This window comes from Spinacia oleracea, chromosome 4 (assembly GCF_020520425.1).
Source record: "Spinacia oleracea cultivar Varoflay chromosome 4, BTI_SOV_V1, whole genome shotgun sequence".
Classification (NCBI taxonomy): Eukaryota; Viridiplantae; Streptophyta; class Magnoliopsida; order Caryophyllales; family Amaranthaceae; genus Spinacia; species Spinacia oleracea.
Genome location: NC_079490.1, coordinates 75,707,209 through 75,732,487, shown reverse-complemented (window position 1 = coordinate 75,732,487; position 25,279 = coordinate 75,707,209). Strand labels below are relative to the sequence as shown.

At 39.5% G+C, this 25,279-nt stretch overlaps 1 protein-coding gene across 1 annotated transcript; it reads left to right on the top strand.

The window, feature by feature from the left end:
• The first annotated feature begins 6,640 nt into the window (after positions 1 to 6,640).
• On the top strand, positions 6,641 to 20,067 carry LOC110785960 (uncharacterized). The gene is made up of 6 exons (XM_056841879.1): positions 6,641 to 6,715; positions 7,291 to 7,432; positions 8,642 to 8,877; positions 19,328 to 19,531; positions 19,603 to 19,695; positions 19,996 to 20,067. The coding sequence occupies exons 1-6, from the start codon at positions 6,641 to 6,643 to the stop codon at positions 20,065 to 20,067; spliced, it is 822 nt and encodes a 273-aa protein (XP_056697857.1).
• The last annotated feature ends 5,212 nt before the right edge of the window (positions 20,068 to 25,279 follow it).

Here is a 25,279-nt window from a genome sequence, read left to right as displayed (position 1 = left end):
ACACAAGAATGAATATATACAAAACAGGAGGTAAGCCTAAGACTCGTCATCGGCTCCATGTCTCCAAGCCTCACCGGTCCATCCACTCAACTCCCCGTGGTATGAGGGCCCCCAGCCAGAATCACCCCAAAAATGAGGCTGTGACTGCAACTCGGGGCTAGGCTCTCGGGCCACCGACACGGAACGTCGCCTACGCTCCGGCTCGGACCTCTCCCTGGAAGAACTCACCCCCGCGTCGGAACGGCGATGCCGTAGGGGCGAGTGTCGTGCCCTCTCTTTCTCACGACCGTGTCCCCCGCCCGAGGGACCCGCGTCGTCGGCCCCGGCTCGTCCAGCACCCGTCTACAAGAAAAGACAAAAGGAGAGTGAGTAACGGAAAGCCAAACAAAAGGTACAGATCAAAAGAAAAAAGAGGGCACATTACCCGAGTAGAGTGGGGACTTCAACCGGTTGATCACCCCCACCATCGCGTTGGCCGTACTGGCCGGAACCTGAAACAGGAATGTTAGTAACAAAAGAAAAAAAGGAAAAAAAAAAAGATATAAGAAGAGTGCACAAATAAAAGGTGCATACCGCCTGTACTACCTCAGGGAGCGGAGCATGGAAAACCCGGTCTTCCGGGAAAGTCTCCACAATCTCGGATCCACTCTCTCCGGTATACGAGATCCGAGCATCGGGAAGCACCCATCCCCCCAACGAAGGGTCAGGACACTCCTGCACAAAACACAGTAGACATAAACACATGGGCACGAGTATGAAAACACTAAAATCAATATGAAAAGAGAGGGCAACTTACAGCGCCAGGCTCCGGGAGACGAAGAGAATCCTGGATAAACCGATAATAGCTAGCTCCCTCTATCACCAACTCCGTCGCCGGCACGCCAGTCCTCGAGTGGACCCTCCACGACTCGCCTATCGAACGAGTAGACAGCATGGTCGCAGGCGGAGGCCTAGGCACCGAAAAAGCCCCGACCGTCTGCATACGTACCCGCTCTCCCAGGTACCAGACAGGGTCCCGGCAGCCGACGAACAAGACTCGCATCTGGCTCAAGGCATGACTATCCCTGACCGAAGCATAAGTACCCCTAAAAGAGAGCCATGGGGTCCAAACCACCTGTTTTTGTACAAACACCGTCAGATCTCGCACATAGAAAATAAAAAGAATGACGAAATACGAGATAGAGGATAAGATTTTGCACATGCTCAGGGTTCCCGTCCCGAATGAGGTCCCACACGGTATCGGGCGGTGGACGCACTGTCAGCTTCTTCTTCCAACCCCAACGACAACCGGAAGGGTACTCCAAAGGCCTCTGCCCCTTTCGGGGAGCCAACCAAGGTAAGTGCTCAAAGGCCCACAGCTACAAAAGGAAAAGACAATAAAACATCAAAAAAAAGAAGCCCAGTAAAAGCGAGAAAGCAAAAGAAAGTCTAGGCACATACCTCGGTCAAACGCGGCACTCCTGCTAATGTAATGACAAAGTGACGTCTACTCGGGTCCGAGTCGCGCACCGCCAAACTCATCTGGCCGACGAGCGTCGCATAGCCCAAATCGCCCCATGATAGTCACCCAGTGTAGACACGTCCTCCACCATGCCTATCCACCTCAGGTCAAAGGTGTCAGTCGGACCGATAGAAAAGTGGAAGTAATAAAATGGAGGTAGAACAGCCGAGCCTGTCTCGAAGGCGACTCCTCTACCCCATGCTCTAAGGCCCACATCAGGTCAGCGAAAGGTATCCCACGGGGCTGGTACGAAGGCAATCTCCTGCCCATCCACGAGCCCAGGAGCCTGGTACCCTCAGCAACAGTCGGCGATGGGCCATCCCACCTCAGACGAACGGGGTTCCCTGTAAAGGTCAAGCCCGTCAAAGCCGTGTAGTCCTCGGGAGTGATCGTCATCTCACCCCAAGGAAAATGGAAGGTGTTGGTGTTATCCCACCACCACCTCATGAACGACCGCAGAAAGGCCAGGGAGATGTTAAGCCGAAGTATCTCCCAGAAGGTCTCGACCACCGGAAACAGTGAGCTCGCCCTCAACAAAGCCTGGGCGTCCGAGCTCAGGAAACTAAAAACGATCTCACTCGTCGCTGCGCCGTAGCCGCGAACCGTAGTCTCTCTCCTCGCGTGAAGGCGGGAAGTCACGTGGTGCTCTAGGTCGTAGTGCAGATCACGACCATCGTAGAGCTCAGGACCCACCCATAGGGGACCCGCGCCAGTAGACTGACGCGTCATGCCACGCTCCTCGTGGCCACCGGAAGGAGGTGACGACTCGTCAGGCATGCTGATCAATAATACAATAAGGCATTATACCTTTAACAAAACTGGCACTCACACCAATCATTAAAGGAGTGCATTCCACTCATAAAATGGAGTCATACAATTTTTTTTTCCCTAAGATATGATACTAAGTTCATGTCGAGCAAAAAATTCCCTAAGTGAAAAATTTTTAATTAACTCCAACCAAATGAAAATTCTTCCATAATTTGTCATTCATAAAGCAATATACCAAAAACACCTACATTGTAAGAAAACGCTAGAGTGGTAGGTATACTTGGGGGCTAGCATGAAAATGCCCAAATTCAACAAGAATCAACATACTTGCGAAAATTAACATGCACAAACTAATTAACATGTTATGAGGAACATTTCCAACTATCTAATTGAAGGAAAGGGGCACAAAATCAAAAACCCCAAAATCAATTTCATGCATAAAAATACTTGACAAAAATACTAAAATTGACAAAAAAAAAAAAACCTCAAAATTACTGAAAATTACTTACATTGGGAAGATTAGGAAGTGATTTGGAGTAGAATTCTTAAAGAAAAGTGAAGAAACGCGCAAGAAATCAGTTGAAAGAGGTGAAGAGCTTGAGCGAAAATGGTGGAAATGGGAAAAGAAGGAGACGGTCCGCGGATTTAAAGACCCGTCTCCCCTTCGCATTTTCAACGCCCAGCTTTGGGCGTTAGAAATTCTCGCGCCCAGAGCTGGGCGCTGAAAATGCTTCCCAGACAGCGAATATTCGCTGTCGGGCACGCGCAATCCTCTATTTTGTGTAAAATATCTGTTATCTTGATATTTCTTTCCCAAGAACGGTATTTTGCAATATCGTTAAAAATATACACAGTGTGGACCCACTTATAGGACACACCTGATCAGGAAATATTGCGACCCACCAACAGGTTGTAATCACAAAAGCCCTTCTACATAGGCAAAATAAGAAATTCAAAATGGGCTCGCCCACCCTCAGCGGGCGGGGTCTGCGTCACTAGCCGCGCAGGTCCTTAGTTTTCGAAAAATTGAATCTTCAAAAAAACAAAATGAAATAGGCTCGCCATCTTCAGCCGGCGGGGTCTACGGCGCAAACCACGTAGGTCCTTATTTTCAAAAAATAAATAAACACAAACAAATTTCAAAACAGATTCGTCCACTTCTATCGGACGGGGTGTCCACCCTTAGCGGACAGGCTCGCCATCTTTAGCCGACGGGGTCTGCATCACTAACTGCGCAGGTCCTTAGTCGTTGCAGCGATTACTTTCTTTGGTTTTCCGTTTTTCCCAAAAACGATGTGAGTAGCCTTTGGTTTTCCGTTTTTCCCAAAAGCGATGTGAGTAGCTTTTGGTTTTCCGTTTTTCCCAAAAACGATTTGAGTAGCTTTTGGTTTTCCGTTTTTTCCAAAAAATGCGATGTGAGTAGTTTTCCCTCTTTTCCAAAATTTAAAAGATTGGTTTTCCGTTTTTCCAAAAAGAACGATGTGTTGAATTTTCCTTCGTTTTACGTCCCATTAAAACAAGGGGGTTTTATCGTTTAGCTAACCCTAAAAATGAGAATCTTTAAAACCATTTTTACCTCGTGATTGGGCTTGGCCAGGCCCAATTACACTTTACAGCTTTGATTTCGAAAACATCTGTAGCTACTCCCAATGACAAAGTGAGGAAGTTTCTATACTATCAGTTGACAAATCCCAATGACACGTGAGGGATATGTCGACACTTCAAAGTGATGACCCTTAAGTCAAATGTTATCACTCGGGGGCTCGTGAGACCCTCGCAAAAAAACAGGTCACCATGGCTTGTGTGACGCACTCCGTCTAATACTTTGACCATCGTCTTACTCCAAGACTCAGTCAAAGTGGGGGCTAACTGTAGACACCTACTTTTGTCCCCATTCCCGAAAGGGAAAGGTTCGATGATGAAAACGTAAATCTCCACTTGACAACGCATCTCCTATAAAATAACGAATCTCAATTCCCCTTTTCATTTCACCCGAAACCTGCTATTTATAGAAACCTGCTATTGATAGAAACCTGCTAAAAATAGTAACTGCCGTAAAGGGTAGCTTCTTAAGGTGGAAAGTCATAAAAGATAGAAACCTGTCAGAATTAGGTGTTTCACTCCAACATAAATCCTAAATGAGATAGAAAACTGCGAGAATCCTATTCCTAATATGATTCGTAAATAAGAGTTACGTATTAATTAAAATCCTAACGAGCCTAGAGTTCGTGACGGGCCCAGACGCATTCCGTCATGAAATTGATACGCACTAAAAGACTCGATTAAGTCTGAAACACTACGGATCTCAGGAACCCGAATCTGACTAAGAAAACAGCCCATACCCTATTTTCAACGCCTGGCTCTGGGCGCCGAAATCTTCGGCGCACAGGCCTGGGCGCTGAAAATACCTGGGTACGTGTTTTTTCCTAATTCTTTGTGGATTAGAACTCTGCAATTCTATCTTTCCACAAACTCTTCCCTATAAATGCAGCCCCAAATTCGACGTGAAAGGAACACACACAATTTATATTCTGAGTATTGACTCCAACCCTTAGCCTAAGCCTCACGCTGCGAAATTGTTCACGCGTTCTGTCGCAATCGATCCATAAATCGAACAGAACGTATCCTGTCCCATAATTTGAGATTCGTTAAATAAAAAGGAGAAATAGCAAAGTCAAAGTGGTTAGTTTTCTGAGAACCGTGACGCACCTCTCAAGGGTGCGTCGTAATGTGTCCCTTTTCGATGATTTAATTGCTTTTCTCGCCCTTTTTATGAACTGTTAAACTAACTAAATCTGATTGTTCTATCACGCCTAACAAATATAATATTTTTGGGAAATTGGATTATCATGCTAGGTCCCTCAATGCTATTTAAATCAGATAATCGTGATCAATCTAGTATTATATGTTGCATATTGCTAAAATCAACTCAGATTAGTTTAATAGTTAACGCATGTCCCTTCAATTATTTATGCTGAGCTAGTAAGGATATCCTGCCTCTGGAGTTATCGACGAGCGAGTACTCCTCTCGGTAGTTACAGTCCCCCGGACCCTCAATCTCTACCTTGCGGGTGTATGTTGAGAGATCCCCACACCAGGGATCACAAGGGAACCTACGGCCGTCGTGGTCAAACATAATTGCACTCCCTTTATGTCACGATAACCGGGTTTTGTCAGTTTTTCTCATTGTCGTTAAAAACTGAATGGCGATTCCTATATTACTAGTCAATTGGGTGTAAACTCACAGGAAATCCAATTACACTTGATTGAATAAAAAGAATCGTCACACCCACGAGGGACGAGGTCACGCATTAGCCTCGTGCTTTTTCGACCCCCTCACAGTCACACAGCATTTTTTGTGTCATTTTGCTAATAAAACTAAATTCCTTTTATTACTTCTATGAAACTCATTCACAACATGAACAACAATTATGTTGTTCCCTTTTGATTTCTCCTTACATATAGTTCCCTTATGCAGTTATGCTGCTTCCAATAATCAACATCAATTTTGTTAGGAACAAAAGAAATTTCGGTTGTCGGATTAGACTATTCCACAAAAGACTAGTATTCACAAGTTCTGCAACCATCATCAAGTTCACTCTCCAAAAAATTTAGATCATTTCCCAATACAAACTTCAGTCTCTACAGATTCATAACAATCAAACAGTAACCAACAAAACCCACTTATGAAACTCACTATAACTCACAAAGTAGAAATTTTGAATCTCAAAAATCCATAACTTTGACACAAATAGGGGAAATTTATGAAGACCCAGATCTTGAATCTAGCACATACTTATATTAACAGCAAAACCCACTTAAAAAACTCAATAATATCCAGAAAAACTACACAAAATCAAGAAAACATACTATTTCCCCTCATGGATATTCTAAAAATATATATTAAAATGAAATCGGTGAAATTACCTGAATAGAAGAAGGTGGGACCCGAGACTCAGCAGAAGCGATCGCAGTAGCGGCTGCGTTGATGGTCTCAATAGCACTATTTACATTTCTCATCTCCCCATTTCCTCTGTTCATCTCTTTCTCTCTATAAAAATCTACCACTTTCTCTCCCTAGAAACTCACATACACAATCAAATTCAGAAAACAAAAATAAATTAAACCCAGAAATCTTATGATGTTCCGAAGATACCCAAGAATCCAAAATTGAAACTCTGATTCAGAAATTACACGAGAAATAACACTGGAAAAAAAATTAAAGAAAATATTTTAAAAAAAACCGAGTTGATTTTGACTTAGAAACCCCAAATTTAGAACAATAAATCCCAAATCTCCAAATTCTCTCTCTAACAAATTCTCTCTCTAAAACAAGCTCTTGAATGTCTGCTGCGGAATTCTCTCTCTTAAATGGCTTTTGTTGTTACAGACGGTGAAGCAGCGGAGAAGAGGAAGGTACGTAGTGGAGCAGAGGAGAAGATGAAGGTACGCAGGCGGTGAAGATGCGGAGGAGCGAGCTGCAGATCCGATGGAGCAGGAAACTTTCCGGCGAAGTAGCGAGTGGCTATGGAGATTGGGAGAATATGCGGAGGAGAGAGATTGCGAATTCTAGATCTGTGTGGTTGGGTTGAGAAGATTGATCGAGATTGCATTTTGAATATTTTCCGAAAAAATTTCCTTAAATTGCAGCAAACTCGAGACATGGAGGCTGCGAATATTATGAGTTGCAGCATTCAGTACGGCCACAAGCTGCGATTAATGAGTTTAATTGCAACTTGTACATGATTCCCGCGCTGCGAAATCCTCTTTCAAAAAAAAATTAGATTTTTCGCAGTGCTTGGTCACTGAAGCTGCTGCGAATAGTTCATTAAAACGTTGACCCGCGTTGACCAAACCCTTGTTGCGACTCGTATGACTTGCGTGAGTTGCAATTGATGAGTTGCAAATGACGATTTCTCTACTAGTGATACAAAGAAAGGACTAGAGAACAACCTCCTCGTAAGAATAAGAAGCAGCCACTATGTCCGGCAATTGAAATGGATGATTTCGTTATGATGCAGCAAAATATGAATCCAAGTGAAGCAGAACAACTACAACAAGAAGTACACCAGTTGGAAAAAGACCGTGTAGGATCTAAGCGTCCAATGTCTGCCATTGTTCTATCGGATAAACAAGGAGAAAGTAGTTCTGCACGACAACATGGTTTGTAAACTTCTTCATTATACCTTCCTTTCTTGTCCCCGATGCTTTTCTTGTCCCTGTTCATAAATTTAAAGCAGAAATACTGCATTTCTTTTTGTTTGTTCTGCTCATTTGGATGATTTGTTCTTTGTTTTGGATTGGGGTCTGTTCAAATTCTAATCTGATGGTCTGTTCAGATTCTAATCTGATGGTCTGTTCAGTCTAAAATTTGTTGGTCTGTTCAGATTCTGGTCATATTCTAAATGCTAGTCCATTGTTTGAGCTGCTTTGTTGAGATACAACAAGTCTTTTTAAAATTTGACCTTAGTATTATAAGCTGAGAATGCCACTCTAAACCCTTCAAATATGGATCCTTTAGCCAAGGCCTCAAACTCTTGTTTTGTCCTTTCTTTACCACCCGGGTTGTGAGCCAACATGATAGCATCCACGTGGAAGACGGTCCTTGCAGTGAGTGAAGTTGTTCTGTCCTTTCTTTACCACCCAGGTTGTGAGCCAACATATCGTAAGACCATAGCTTCTCTAGCAGGTGTGAATTACTGAGTTGCTCTACTAGGTTTAGAGCAAGTACATTTGAGAAATATTGATCAAGTTGTATTTCTTCTCATTGATTTGGCCCATATAAATAGTACAACATATTATTATTGTAAATCAATTCCAACCAGGAACGTTCTACTATGTAACACAAACTTAAGACTCCTGCTACTGCTATACTACTACTGCTGCTAGGATACTACTAGACTATTGTTGTTGCTATACTCCTGCTGCTGCTAGAATACTGCTCTAATTAGGATATTATTACAATACGCGTAATTTATCGTAAAAAATTCACTTCTTTCAGAAAGTCTTAAGTGAACACTAAAAAACTGAACTTTCTACCAGTATTTAAGCTTAAATATAGGTCCTTAAGATCATAATCCAAGAATTTTCTCACTTTGAATCAAAAAGTCATATCAGTTTCTGCCAATACTGCCATTATAACAGGATTAATGCTATTATAACAGGCTTAACTTTTCCTGACAAGATTGTAATAAGCTTGTAGGATAAATAGTGAATGATCGAAACAATGGCATTGAATCCAATGTGCAGAAATCAGTCAGATAACAAACATTTCATAGACTAATAGAGGCTGCAAAAGTTCGGTTCTTTTATGTATATATATTCCGCAATTTGTTTGCTCATGATGTGCTTTTTGTCTTTTCTTTCTCTTAGGTGCTAAAAAGAAAGGTCGTGGACCAACTAATATGTTTGATGTCCATGCTCGCAAATTTGAAGCCCGTGTTCCTATCTATTGTAATGACAAAGGACAACCTAGAGGTCCAGAAAAACATAGGAAAGAGCTTACTCGGTTCTTAGGAACTATTGCTCGTGACTACGATTGGGCCCCTTTAACTTACACAAATTGGCAAAAAGTTCCAAACAAGGACAAAGTATGGGAGTATGTGAAAGTGAGTGTTATTGTTAGGTTATGATACATATGACAATTCATAAATCATGCGGAAAAACCATAAAGCCAGGAAAACATATTATTTACACATAATCATTTAGCATAGTTTAGATGCATACTCTTTGTTGCGTGCCTTCCCTAGCTGCGCCCGAACCGAACAAGAACAAGTCTTTAGGACTCCAAGTGTCGTCCCTCCGTAGATAGTCCACAGCACATCCGGATCCGCCTTAAGATTGACCAACTAGAATCGCCCTTAAGGTACTATTATTTTGGGCACTTTTAGGCAATTGTGTGACTGAATTTTTCTCTCAAAAACTCACTTTGAATACTTGAAAACTCGTTGTAAATATGTGACCCTAGGCACCTATTTATAGAGTTATGGAAAAGGTTTTGGAATCCTATTAGGATACTAATTTATTTAATTATAACCCTACTAGGACTCTAATTAAATAATCATTATCTAATAGTTTTAGGATTTAATCATATTTCGAATCCCGATTGCTTTAGGATTCCCGCACAAGCATTGCACGAGCACCGTACACCCGCGCAAGCCTTGCGGCCCACGTTAGGCGCACAGCGCTCGGCCCACTGCTGCTGTGCTTTCGCGCGCGCGCCCCAGGCCTTGGCTGGGCCTGGCCTTGCGCTGGGCCTGGTCGAGGCTTGGCACGCGATGGTGCGTGTTGGCTCGCTGGGCGATGGCCTGGCTTCGTGCTGGGCCTTCGTCTAGCGGCCTCGTCCGATGCTAATTCGTACGATACGCTTCCGATTAAATTCCCGATTCCGGAATTCATTTCCGATACGAACAATATTTAATATTTCCGATTCCGGAATCAATTTTCGTTTCGAACAAATATTTAATATTTCCGTTTCCGGAATTATTTTCCGATTCCGATAATATTTCTGATTCTGACAATATTTCCGTTTCCGGCAATATTTCCGATTCCGGCAATATTTCCATTTCCGATAATATTTTCCGATACGTACCATGTTTTCGTTTCCGGCAACATCTACGACTTGGATAATATTTATATTTCCGATACGATCCATATTTCCGTTTCCGGCAATATCATCGTTTCCGGAGTATTCATTTCTTGCCTGTGACGATCTCAGCTCCCACTGAAACCAAGATCCGTCAATTCCGAATATCCATAGATGGAGTATATAATGCCATTAAATACTTGATCCGTTTACGTACTATTTGTGTGACCCTACGGGTTCAGTCAAGAGTAAGCTGTGGATTAATATCATTAATTCCACTTGAACTGAAGCGGCCTCTAGCTAGGCATTCAGCTCACTTGATCTCACTGAATTATTAACTTGTTAATTAATACTGAACCGCATTTATTAGACTTAACATTGAATGCATACTTGGACAAAGGGCATTATTTCCTTCAGTCTCCCACTTGTCCTTAGGGACAAGTGTGCATTTCCTAATTCCTTTGTCGCTTGATGCTTGCTCTTGAACATAAGGTAAGAGTTGTCATCCTTATTATGTCCAGAGGTGTTTCTCGGTTTCAGAGTTCAACTGATCAAATAAACAGATAATCATAGCCTATGATTCATCCGAGCACGGCCATGCATTTCACAGTTTCTAGCTCTCCGAGTGGCCTTGTACAACTTTTAAGCATCTCATCCCGATTTATGGGAGGACAATCCAAATCTTGCGATCTTGAGATTAGACTTCGTTTGATAGGTGATTACCTGAGCGTTGCCTTTATAGCCTCCTTTTACGGTGCGACGGTTGGTCAACGTCAAAGCAACCAGTTCTCAAACAAGTAATCTCAAATCACTCAGGTATTGAGGATTTAGTGTCTAATAATTTTAATGAAATTTACTTATGACAGATTTTCATCTCTTACAGTAAAGTTTCATAGGTCTTGTCCGATACTAGTCTTCCCAAAGTAAGTATCTATGCAAATGATTATGACATTGCCATGTCCACATAGTTCAAGAAACAGAACTACTAGTCATCTTGCATTCTAATCGTCTAACGTTTTCTATGCGTCCAATTTTATAGAAAACTCCGACTAGGGACCATTTTCAACCTTTGACATTCAAGTTCACTTGATAGACATTTCTTAGTCACAGGACTGGTCCTGACAGTCTATCTAGAATATATTGTCAAATTGAAGGGACTCATCATTTAAAAAACCACAAATTAAATGGAAAAATGAATTCTTTTCATTTATTGTGAATGATTAACCAATAATGTTTTACAAAGATTTAAACTCTAAAACTTTAAAACATTAAACAGAGACATCAAAGCCATTCTCCAATATGCTTGATTCCCATAGCTGCAGTGTGCGAGTTGTGCTTCGCCTGCGGCAGAGGTTTAGTCAATGGATCTGATATGTTGTCATCAGTTCCAATTTTGCTTATCTCGACTTCTTTTCTTTCAACGAACTCTCGTAGAAGGTGAAATCTACGAAGTACATGCTTGACTCTCTGGTGGTGTCTAGGCTCTTTTGCCTGTGCAATAGCTCCGTTATTGTCACAATACAGGGCTATTGGTCCTTTAATGGAGGGGACTACACCAAGTTCACTTATGAACTTCCTTAGCCATATAGCTTCCTTTGCTGCTTCATGTGCAGCAATGTACTTCGCTTCAGTTGTAGAATCCGCAATGGTGCTTTGCTTAGCACTTTTCCAGCTTACTGCTCCTCCGTTGAGGCAGAAGACAAACCCAGACTGTGATCTGAAAGCATCTTTGTCGGTTTGGAAACTTGCGTCCGTATAGCCTTTAACAATTAATTCATCATCTCCACCATAGACCAGGAAGTCATCTTTGTGCCTTTTCAGGTACTTCAGAATATTCTTGGCAGCAGTCCAATGCGCCTCTCCTGGGTCTGACTGGTATCTGCTCGTAGCACTGAGTGCGTACGCAACATCCGGGCGTGTACATATCATAGCATACATTATTGAACCAATCAATGATGCATATGGAATCCCATTCTTTCGTCTACGCTCATCAAGTGTTTTTGGGTACTGATTCTTGCTTAGAGTCATTCCATGAGACATGGGTAGGTAGCCTCGCTTGGAGTCCGCCATCTTGAACCTATCAAGCACTTTATTGATATAAGTGCTTTGACTAAGTCCAATCATCTTTTTAGATCTATCTCTGTAAATCTTGATGCCCAATATGTATTGTGCTTCTCCTAGATCTTTCATCGAAAAACATTTCCCAAGCCAAATCTTGACAGAGTTCAACATAGGAATGTCATTTCCGATAAGTAATATGTCGTCGACATATAATACTAGGAAAGCAATTTTGCTCCCACTGACCTTCTTGTATACACAAGATTCGTCTGCGTTCTTGATGAAACCAAAGTCACTGACTGCTTCATCAAAACGTATATTCCAGCTCCTGGATGCCTGCTTCAATCCGTAGATTGACTTCTTTAGCTTGCATACCTTTTTAGCATTCTTTGGATCCTCAAAACCTTCAGGCTGTGTCATAAACACAGTTTCTGTTAAAATGCCGTTTAAGAAAGCAGTTTTGACATCCATCTGCCATATTTCGTAATCGTAATATGCAGCGATTGCTAACATTATCCGAATAGACTTTAGCATTGCAACTGGTGAAAAGGTTCATCGTAATCCACACCGTGGACTTGCCTGTAACCTTTTGCAACCAATCTAGCTTTGAAAACTTCAAGTTTCCCATCCTTGTCCTTTTTCAGTTTGAAAACCCATTTGCTTCCAATGGCTTGGTAACCATCTGGCAAATCGACCAAATCCCATACTTGGTTTTCAGACATGGAGTCTAATTCAGATTGCATGGCTTCTTGCCATTGCTTGGAGCTAGGGCTCGTCATAGCTTGTTTGTAAGTCGCAGGTTCATCACTTTCAAGTAATAGAACGTCATAGCTCTCGTTCGTCAAAATACCTAAGTACCTTTCCGGTTGAGATCTATATCTCTGCGATCTACGCGGGGTAACATTTCTAGATTGACCATGATTCTCACCAGATTCTTCTAAAGATCTCTGAGTTTCATCCTGAATGTCATCTTGAGCATTCTCTAGAGTTTGTTGTTCGACTCGAATTTCTTCGAGGTCTACTTTTCTCCCACTTGTCATTTTGGAAATGTGATCTTTCTCCAAAAAGACACCATCTCGAGCAACAAACACCTTGTTCTCAGATGTATTGTAGAAGTAATACCCCTTTGTTTCCTTTGGATAGCCCACAAGGATACATTTGTCAGATTTTGGATGAAGTTTGTCTGAAATTAATCGTTTGACGAATACTTCACATCCCCAAATCTTAAGAAAAGACACATTTGGAGGCTTTCCAAACCATAATTCGTATGGAGTCTTTTCGACAGCTTTAGACGGAGCTCTATTTATAGAGAGTGCAGCTGTATTTAGTGCATGTCCCCAAAATTCTAATGGAAGTTTGGCCTGACCCATCATTGACCTGACCATGTCTAGCAAGGTTCTGTTCCTCCGTTCTGACACACCGTTCCATTGTGGTGTTCCAGGAGGAGTCAATTCTGATAGAATTCCACATTCTTTCAGATGGTCATCAAATTCATAGCTCAGATATTCACCGCCTCTATCAGACCGCAGTGCCTTAATCTTCTTGCCTAATTGATTCTCTACTTCACTCTGAAATTCCTTGAATTTGTCAAAGGATTCAGACTTATGCTTCATTAGGTAGACATAACCATATCTACTGAAGTCATCAGTGAAAGTGATAAAGTAGCTGAAACCACCTCTAGCATTTGTACTCATTGGTCCACATACATCTGTATGGATTAAACCCAATAGTTCATTTGCTCTTTCTCCAACTTTAGAGAAAGGTTGCTTTGTCATTTTGCCAAGTAAACATGATTCGCATTTACCATAATCCTCTAAGTCAAATGGTTCTAGAATTCCTTCCTTTTGAAGTCTTTCTAAGAGTTTCAAGTTTATATGGCCTAATCGACAATGCCACAGATAGGTGAGATCTGAATCATCCTTTTTGGCCTTTTTGGTATTTATGTTATATACTTGTTTGTCGTGATCTAATAAATAAAGTCCATTGACTAATCTAGCAGATCCATAAAACATCTCTTTAAAATAAAACGAACAACTATTGTATTTTATTAAAAAGGAAAATCCCTTAGCATCTAAGCAAGAAACTGAAATGATGTTTTTAGTAAGACTTGGAACATGGAAACATTCTTCCAGTTCCAAAACTAGCCCGGAAGGCAACGAAAAATAGTAAGTTCCTACAGCTAATGCAGCAATCCGTGCTCCATTTCCCACTCGTAGGTCGACTTCACCCTTGCTTAACTTTCTACTTCTTCTTAGTCCCTGTGGATTGGAACATAAGTGTGAGCCACAACCTGTATCTAATACCCAAGAAGTTGAATTAGCAAGTATACAGTCTATAACGCAAATACCTGAAGATGGAACGACTGTTCCGTTCTTCTTATCTTCCTTTAGCTTTGGACATTCTCTTTTGTAATGGCCTATTCCATCACAATAAAGACAGCTTGATGTGGACTTGTCCTGCTTTGATTTAGCATTGCCCTTGGACTTTCCACCTTTCTTGAACGGTCTCCTTCTAGCCTTGAGTAAATCTTTGGCTTCACAGTCCAGTATTATTTCAGCCTTTCTTACAAGGTGAACAAATTCTGCAACTGTTTCTTCTCTTGGTTCACTTAGGTATAGTTGCTTGAAGCGACCAAACCCACTGTGTAGTGAATTGAGCAAGATAGAGACTGCCATCCTTTCGCTTATTGGTGTTCCTAGTAGACTTAGGCGATCAAAGTATGAACGCATAAGATCCACATGGAACCTCAGTGGGACGCCTACCCTCTGTTTAGTGCGAAGGAGCTGAACATGTGTTTCTTGGACCTCCATCCTATAACACCTGTTGGGAGAACTAACCTTTAGACCAGACATTGATTCAATCAACTCATGGACGTTCAGGTCCCTGTCCTCCGTGCTTCCACGACAGATATCCCTCAGATTCTTGATGAGCGTAAAAGGTTCATAGGCTACAAACCTTCTAGCCCAATCATCAGGGATATTGTTCAGCATGAGACTCATAACCTTTTTGAGATCCGCATCCCAGGCGTAAAATCTCTCAGGGGTCATGTCTCTGGCATAGTAGCTTGGCATGGGATGTGACAGTACATACTCAAGTCCATTGAGTTTGACTATTTCAACTAGCTTAGCTTCCCATTCAAGAAAATTTGCCAGGTTCAGCTTGACCATAAGCTCATAACCTATGATGATGTTTTGATTGTTGTTTGCCATATTTAAAACTACAATTGAAAAGAATAAACAAATAAATAACCATTCACAGTTTCTCTTAATAAACTTAAATTCTAGCATACATGCATAATTCAATGTTTGTTAAGCATTTTATTCAAGTTATGTGTTCCGGCAGGTGTGAATAAAATGATTCCAAGATCCTAAAATCATTGAAGAACTAAGCACAGTTTGTCGACTTAATCCTAAAACATCTTAGGTAAGCAAAAGCCTTTTGCTAATAGTCTAGAAACTATTCTTGGTTGATAGGTACGTCTAAGAACTTATTAGGTAAACCTATCGATTTTGCCACGACATAAAAGGACTCCTTACTTATATCGTTGAGTTTCACCAAAACTAACATGTACTCACAATTATTTGTGTACCTTGCCCCTTTAGGACCAATAAGTAACACCTCGCTGAGCGAAAACTATTACTAGATTGATGTAAAGGATATCCAAGCAAGTGTATATTTTGGCATGGCACCTTTTAACTCAATTTTTAAGTTTGGAACTTAAGGCTCTTACTATGTTGGTTTGATTTTAAGTGAACTAAAATCCTTAATCATGCAACATAATCAAGCTTTTGATCTCATGCATTTTAAGACATATTTAAAAGCAATAAATAACTTAAAACATGCATAAGATAAATGTGATCTAGTATGGCCCGACTTCATCTTGAAGCTTTAACTTCAAAGTCCGTCTTGAAAATCTCCGTGGGAGGCACCATTTTCTTCAAATAGGATAAGCTATAATTAAAACTAATTACAACTATTTGATGGTACGCAGACCATATTTGAATTGAAAAACAACTTTGGTACTTTAGACCAATTACATTCAAATTAATGGTACGCAGACCATATTTTCTATCCTATTTGGGCCATACTAGTCACTTCATAACTTGCAAAACAGTACATATACAATATATACCATTCACCCATTCATTATCATGAATGGCCCACATAGCTGGTTAGTTAAACACATTATGCATCACGTAAACATTTGCAGCAATTAATCAAGGGCACCAATAATCTACCAACTATTCAGTCCTTATTAATTCTAATCAAGTTGTTTTAACCTTAAGGATTTGTAGACCTAATCAAGAGTTTATGACTAAAAGGGCTCCCACTTAAACCAATAAATTCATATGCTTTACTAATTTTAAACATAAAAATGTATTTCTAGTCTAACCAGAAACATACAAATTTAATTAAAATTTAAAGCTCATATAAATTTATAATTGAATCCAAAAAGTTTAATTTAATTTCAGTCGTATTTAAATTAATTCATGATTTTAATTTTAGTAAAATAATTAGAATAAATAAAATTTATTATAATTACAATATTCAAAATTAAAATCCAAGAAAATAATTTAAATTATTAATTTTAAAATTAATTAAAATTACGTAAACTGAAAATTTCAAATTAAAATTTCAAAATGATCTAATCGCAACGCAACAACCCCACGCAACGTACGCCCATGGGCCACACGCACACAGCCATCGCTGGCCATGTGCGCGCAGCCCATGCGCTGCGTCGCATCGCTGCTGCTGCTATCCTTCGCAAGGCCTCATGCGAGCTGGTGCTTGCTGCGCGCGCGCCAGCGCTCGATGCACGCGAGCCATCGCTCGCTGCGTTCTCTCGCCAGCGCTCGCTTGATGCGAGCCAGCGCTCGCTGCGCGAGGCATCGACGCTTGGCGCAGCACTCGTGGCACGCGAGCTTGCGCTCGCTGCGCGTGAGGCTGCGCGCGCTTGCGCGAGGCATTGCGCGTTGTGGCGCAGCTCGCTTGCTGCCCACACGCGACTGCTGTGCCTTGCATTCGCCCTCGCCCATTCGTCCATTGCTCATAGCCCACGACACAAGGCAGGGCTGCTGCCTTGTGCTCGTGCACCATGGCCTTGCTCATTGCATTCGTGCCGCATGGGCGACGAGCTCCCTTGCTCGTCGTCACATGCCCGCACTATACAACACCCCTGAAGGGTAACACGTAGCGTCCATTGCTTTGTGCGTGCAAGTTATATGAACGAATCGCATAAAATTTAAAAATTTATATTTAAAATTAATGACAAATTAATGAATAATATTAATTTCATAATTTTAGGGCGAAAAATCGAAAATTTATTATTCAATTGATTTCCGATTAACATGGATTCAAGTCTAGGTCATAAAAATTTAAAATTTATCATAAATTTACAATTTTTATGGTGGTTTTTAATCATAGGTATCTAATTAAATTATAATTAATTATGAAAATCAAATTAATTCTAAATTATTCTAATTTTCAACAAATTAATCATAATTACAAATTAGATTGCATAATTAACAAGGATAGGCATTCAAACTTGTTAAACATATACAGTAGGTCAATAAAAAATTCAAGATTTATCAACAAGAATCGCAAATATTTAATTTAACATCTTAAATTTACGAAATTTTGCATTCGAAAAACTAAAACCTTCGAAAAGTCATAGTTAGGCTTCGAATTTGAGAATTCTGGGTTCGGCAGAAAAAAAAACTTTTTTGTCAAAATTTTAGAATGCCTTTTACATGCGGAATTGACACAAAAATCACTCGATTTGGATGAGTAACGAAGAAACTGCCGAAAAACTGCGTACGTATAATTAAATAAACGCAATTTGCAATTAATTAACAATTACGAAAATTAATCACCCCTTTTAATTCTTGCAAATTTGTAATATTTAACCATGTTCATGCAATTTAGATTATGAAAATAATAAGAGGCTCGTGATACCACTGTTAGGTTATGATACATATGACAATTCATAAATCATGCGGAAAAACCATAAAGCCAGGAAAACATATTATTTACACATAATCATTTAGCATAGTTTAGATGCATACTCTTTGTTGCGTGCCTTCCCTAGCTGCGCCCGAACCGAACAAGAACAAGTCTTTAGGACTCCAAGTGTCGTCCCTCCGTAGATAGTCCACAGCACGTCCGGATCCGCCTTAAGATTGACCAACTAGAATCGCCCTTAAGGTACTATTATTTTGGGCACTTTTAGGCAATTGTGTGACTGAATTTTTCTCTCAAAAACTCACTTTGAATACTTGAAAACTCGTTGTAAATATGTGACCCTAGGCACCTATTTATAGAGTTATGGAAAAGGTTTTGGAATCCTATTAGGATACTAATTTATTTAATTATAACCCTACTAGGACTCTAATTAAATAATCATTATCTAATAGTTTTAGGATTTAATCATATTTCGAATCCCGATTGCTTTAGGATTCCCGCACAAGCATTGCACGAGCACCGTACAGCCGCGCAAGCCTTGCGGCCCACGCTAGGCGCACAGCGCTCGGCCCACTGCTGCTGTGCTCTCGCGCGCGCGCCCCAGGCCCTGGCTGGGCCTGGCCTTGCGCTGGGCCTGGTCGAGGCTTGGCACGCGATGGTGCGTGTTGGCTCGCTGGGCGATGGCCTGGCTTCGTGCTGGGCCTTCGTCTAGCGGCCTCGTCCGATGCTAATTCGTACGATACGCTTCCGATTAAATTCCCGATTCCGGAATTCATTTCCGATACGAACAATATTTAATATTTCCGATTCCGGAATCAATTTCCGTTTCGAACAAATATTTAATATTTCCGTTTCCGGAATTATTTTCCGATTCCGATAATATTTCCGATTCTGACAATATTTCCGTTTCCGGCAATATTTCCGATTCTGGCAATATTTCCATTTCCGATAATATTTTCCGATACGTACCATGTTTCCGTTTCCGGCAACATCTACGACTTGGATAATATTTATATTTCCGATACGATCCATATTTCCGTTTCCGGCAATATCATCGTTTCCGGAGTATTCATTTCTTGCCTGTGACGATCTCAGCTCCCACTGAAACCAAGATCCGTCGATTCCGAATATCCATAGATGGAGTATTTAATGCCATTAAATACTTGATCCGTTTACGTACTATTTGTGTGACCCTACGGGTTCAGTCAAGAGTAAGCTGTGGATTAATATCATTAATTCCACTTGAACTGAAGCGGCCTCTAGCTAGGCATTCAGCTCACTTGATCTCACTGAATTATTAACTTGTTAATTAATACTGAACCGCATTTATTAGACATAACATTGAATGCATACTTGGACCAAGGGCATTATTTCCTTAAGTTATTTCTTTTATTTGTTATTTTGATTAAATTTTTTTTTTGTATTAATACATCACTAGCTAACTTTTTATTTAGAGCAAGTACATACTTCCACCTGAATCTGAAGAGTGGGTATATGAAACCCTTGATCAATCTTGGAGAGGATTCAAATGTAGACTTAAAAAGCTACATTATTATGCATATGGCAGCTATGAGGAGAGATTGGAACATCCGCCGGAGGGAGTGCCTGAAGCACATTTCAAAACACTTCTAGCTTATTGGGAGACTAATGCAGCAAAGGTAGGTTTGAGAATAATATATTCTTATGATTTTTAATTGTTTCCATGTCTAATATATATTTTTTCTGTTAGAAAACAAGTTTGCAGAATTCGGAAAATCGCAAAGAGCAAGACAATATGCACACAGTTGGTCCGGTGTCATTTGCCATGCGTTATGACAAGATGGTTTGAGATACATACCATATATAGCTTAATATATCTTTACATTGACTATGAAATGAAATATATATTTCATCCCGTTTTTTTCATTGTTATCTCAGTTGCGTGAAAATGGTAAGGCACCATAAAAAAGAGAGATGTTTGAAGAGACTCGTCGTCGAAAAGAAGGAAAAGTATATGATCGACCTTATGATGATACGCAAAAGAAGATAGTATGTATTTTGTTATTCTTGTATTATGATTATTTATTTTATTGATCTGATTACTTTATTTAAGCTTACTAACCATGTATTTTAATATATGTAGCAAGCTATGCGAGAACTGGAGGCATTACAAGATGATCAGAATAGTGAATCTCATAAGGATTCATATATTTGATGAAGTGATGGGAAATGCACCAGGTTCAAAAAGACTACATGGACTAGGTGTGTCCCGTAAGATGCAAAAAGATATAGAATCAAGTACATCTTTAATATTGCCAAACGAGGTCATGGACTCTATCAAAAAAGAAGTAACTGAAGACGTGCAAAACGACATGATCACTAAAAGAGAGGAATTTGCAAAGGAAAGAGAAGCTCATGCTGCTGAAATGGAAAGAATGTCAAAGGAATTTGAGTCCCAAGCCTCAAAATTACAAAATATGATCAAGGAACCAGAAGAACCTGAAACTCTTGATTCAATCGCTGCTTCACTTGGAAGATTGCGGAAAAAGGACCCTAGCTTGACTGCAGAAAAGATTGCAGCACTTTTGGTGTCTACCCTTTCAAGTGATGCATAAATAATTTCTACAGACCATTCTCTTTATTGGTCATGGTTCATATAGGTATGTTTTATAAAGCTTCTTTACGTATTTTGTTATACGTTGATTTAGAATTATGATGTTTGATGCTTGTGAAATTGCGGTGTTTGATGATTGTGAGCTTTTGGTGTTTGATAATTGTTGAGTTATGGTGTTAGATGATTGTGAAAATAATGATATAATTAGGTGGTAAGTCTGTAATTAGGCAGGTCTTAATTGTGGATTGTGCTTGCCTTGTGTGTAGCTGTTCTGTTTCTAGTTAGCAGATTCTGATCTGTTTAGGGTTTAGGGTTTTCAGCTGTTCTATTTACAGTTGTGTCCATAATTAGTAGTTGTTTAGTTTCCGCAAGGTTGTTCCTGTGTTCAGGCAGTATTGCAGCAGGTTCTTTTGGACTGATCGGTTTTCAGCTGTGTGTTGTTTTCAGCTGCTGTACTGCCTGTGACTTATGAATGTGTCTGTCTGTCTGTGGTTTTCAGCTGATGTACTCCAGTTTTAAAGATCAGAAACACATGTTTTCTGTGCGAAATGTTAGATCTTGGTCATGAGTTTGCTAGTGCAACAGTGACTCCGTATTCTGTCACTATGGCAGAAGTGGCTGGTAATAAATTTTAACTAGGGTGTAGTACTTAAACAACCAAGTTTGATTGTCCTTGCTAGTTTTCCATGTACACTGAAATATCTGATAGGGAGAGTTGATAACAGACCTGGATATATAAGGTCTTGCTACTAAACATTGTAATATTGAATCAACCAGACCTGGATTACTATCTATTCACATAATTCTAAAAATAGCACCTAGAACCCAAAATGATACTCAATTCCTTCCACCATTTCCAGAGTTATCACAGAGTTATATAACAGACCTTCCACCATTTCTAGAGTTATCACAGAGTTATCTGATAGGGAGAGTTGATAACAGACCTGGATATATAAGGTCTTGCTACTAAACATGGTAGAGAGAGTTGATAACAATTCTCTTGTTCTGTCCTCAATATTTTCATTCAATTCTAATCACCTAGAAAAACATATCATTTTCCCAAAAGATTACTTTAAATTAATCAATCCTAGTCACAAATATCATAAAGAATCTAATCATATCACCAAATTTCACCTAACCTAATCACAAACACCAAAATCTCAGTTTCCTTGTTCTACAGTGTCACTGTATGGGTCAGATCCATCTTTCGATTCTCTTCATGCTACGTTGGTTTGAGTTTGGCATTGGTTGTGTTCAGTTTAGAGGGACTTCCTGCTGTGTAGAGATTCAGTTCTGATTGTTAGCTGTTGCAGGAAAATAAAGTTGAGTTTCTGGTTTGGCTAAGTAGTTACTCTAAGGAAGTATGCCTGATGGTTCAACTGGGTTGCAGTGGAGTTTTTTGGTTCAGCAGTTGCTCCTGTTTGTTCAGTTCTGTTTTGTTCTTAAAAGTAGAAGTAAAACAATTAGACTCCAAATTACTCATGGTGCTGCTCCTATTATAACTCAGGTATAAATTATGATCTTATAATCACCAAAATACACAGTTCTAACAATATATCACAAGAGTTGGTCTTGCTACAAAACTCTATAAAATTCGTTATGTGAGACCTTGTGTGATGTTGGTATAATGCTGCTAGTACTTGAGTGCAAAAGTTAGTTCAGCACGGAGTAACATGTATCGGAATGCAGGGTGGCTTAAGTATGAAAGAGCCATAACATGTCTCTTCTTGTTAGCCCGACAACCTACACTTACTGGTATAAGTCCTTTTGGAACTGCTGCTACATGCTGATTTCTGCTATAAGAACTTGCTTTGCAGTAGAGAGCATAGAAGGGAATCAGAGAGCCATCTTTGCAATGAAATTGTTCAAAGTAGACAAGAATAAATGCTTATATTTGCTCATTTATTTGCTCGTAGCTGCCCTTCATGTGCAGTTTTGTTGTTGCTTTATGTTTCCTCCCGTGCAACCGTTGTGTGGTTTTCATCTGTTGTTTTACAAAATTGATCATATTATTTCATTTGAATTACATGCATTAATTCTCCAATTATATTGACTGTTTTTTTTTTTTAACAGGGTGGTAGATAGAATTGAAGGAGAGTGGTAGATAAAAGGATGGAAAGAAGGGCATAGATTGAAGTTCTTTTGGACTGATTTTTGGACAAATAAATTAAATACTAGATAGCTTTTAGATTGCTGGAACCATTAGATAATTTTCGAGATTCGTTAGTTTTCTAATTGATGTATTTAAAAATTAACTATTCTTTTTGTTATTAGAATGATTGTTATGGATATTTTATTTTAATAATAAGTAGAACATAACTTCAAATAAATGTTTTCTTTTTGTCGTAGTTGGATATTTTGGTATAATATTTTCACTCTAATGAGCTACTAAATAAACGCGTATGAAACTGTTGCTATAAGCTCACATTAAAATGTCGCAATAGATGTATCAAGAACGTTGCTAAAGACTCACAAAAAAGTCGCAATACTGTAGCAAGAAACGTTGCTATAGACGCATGTAAAAGTGTTGCAATAGCGATATCAAGAAATGTTGCTATAGACTTGAAATGTGTTGCAATATTAGAGCAATAAACTTTGCTGTAGACTATTGATATTGCTGCTTTAGATAATAAAAGTGTTAGCCTAGACACTAAAACTGTCGCTTAAAATCCTATATAATCGTTACTAAAACATAATAATTGTTGCCTTAGATATAATAAAACTGTTGCCAAAAGTTATAAGTCGTTGCCCAAGAAAAGCGTTGCTAATGATAACTATGGCAACAGTTTTTATAATGTTGTTGCCTAAGGCATCACAACTGTTGCCATAGAGTTATAGCAGCGCCACCTATTGGCAACGTCATATAAACTGTTGCTATAGGTCTATGGCAACATTTAATGGATCTTTTCCAACAAATTTAGTCCGTTGCTATAGCCCTATTTTGTAGTAGTAATTTCAATACCGCAATTTCAATTCCGCAATTTCAATATCGCAACTCGTCTTTTCAAGCCGATGTGGTTTTGTACGCATTTCGATAATTCCTTTATTTTGTGATGATGCTTTACATGTTTATCGCATTCATCACCCAACATGATAAATACAAAAATATGCAAAGGTTACATCACGGTTAACAAATATAATTTTTGGACAGACCGGCCTTAGGTTCCCTTAATTAACTTTAAAGCAAAGTGACCACTTACAAGTAGCAATTTCAATGTTCTAAAATGCATGATTCAACCTAGTGCCATGATTAGGATTTCACGAAAACGATCCTTGTCTTGTATTCTAATGTATTTTTAAAGCTTGCCAAAATAAGCAGTTCGTTCCCGTACCCGAATCTCACACATTCAATTTCAAGATTCAATGTGTTATCCAAAAGAGTCCATTTTTGGTCCTTCCAAACCGGACCCTTAAAATGTTTGGTGGCGACTCCTTTAAGTTTCAAAATCTCAAAAGCCGTAGGGATAGGCCTATACAAAAAGAACCCCTATATAATCCATTAACTACGTTAAAGTCTAGACTTTATTAAAAACAGAGTTCAAAACTATGCAAGTAATATTAAACTCTCTCAACAATCCCATCATGAATTATAACTTTACTTGCAAGTCACCTCTACAAGTCTTGCTTAGAAAATGCTACTCCCCAACAACGCAAGTGCAATTGATGGATCGTCATAGGGTCATTATGGCAAAGGCCATGACCAAAAGACATGAAAGCACGTAATAAGCAAAAGATGAATACAACAAGCTAAAGCAAAGCCTATAACTAAACATGCTTCACTCAAAAATACAATAATGAATTCACATGAAAAATCCTTCTTATAAACATTTAATCATAAAGACAAGATTGGACTCTTGATACGACTCTTGACTTTATAATTTAATTAGAATAAGCATTAAACGGGTTTCTTTCTTCTAGGTCCAACTGGACCAATGTTGGGATCCCTCCAAACACTAAAAGTATATAATGTCGCCTCAGAGATGGAATTCCCTACGCATAAAATAACGTCTTGAATCACCGTTAGAAGCAACGGCCCTACGGCTAAGTACTTCCCCCATTGTTCATACTCAAATTGCATACGTTCCAAGGGTGTGGAAGCTTATTCTATTTCACTTTACGTTTATTAATATTTTATTCAAAGGCCAACTTAAGGCACAATCAAATAAAACAATCACCAATTAAATAACCAAACAACATTTTTTTTAGAATCATTTAGGACTTGTGATCAAAGAACACTTGACTTCAATTAATTTCTACTTTGTTCCTTCTCACCATGATTCTACATGTGACTCCACATCATGCATGTTAACATGAGGGTTGTGCACTAGGCACGGATAAATCCTAATTCCTTTCTCCTTCTCCTCATGATTCTACATGTGAGTCCCCAACATGACCAAATGTACATGAGGGTTGTGCAACGAGGCACGAATAAACTTAGGCTCCTTCAATGCTAGACATTACGTACTTAGCATAACAAAAAGCTTCTCATAACATGCCTAACCTTATGTACAAAGCATAAATAAACCTCCTAGCATGCGTATAAACAATACATTCAAAAAATCATACTTGAACAACATGCTTGCTATTTAAATTCAACAAACATAAACCATACTAATATGTTTGCTTACCTAATCAAACATGCATCAATAATCCACGTAATTATGAATCACAACATCATAAACATAACATGTATTAACATAAATAATTTGGGTTACCCTAGACTTGTACGAACCTTGAGTACCTAAGTAGTAGGGCCACTTTGTGATTCAATTCAATTCAATTAGAAACTAACTCCTACCACAAAATAAATATT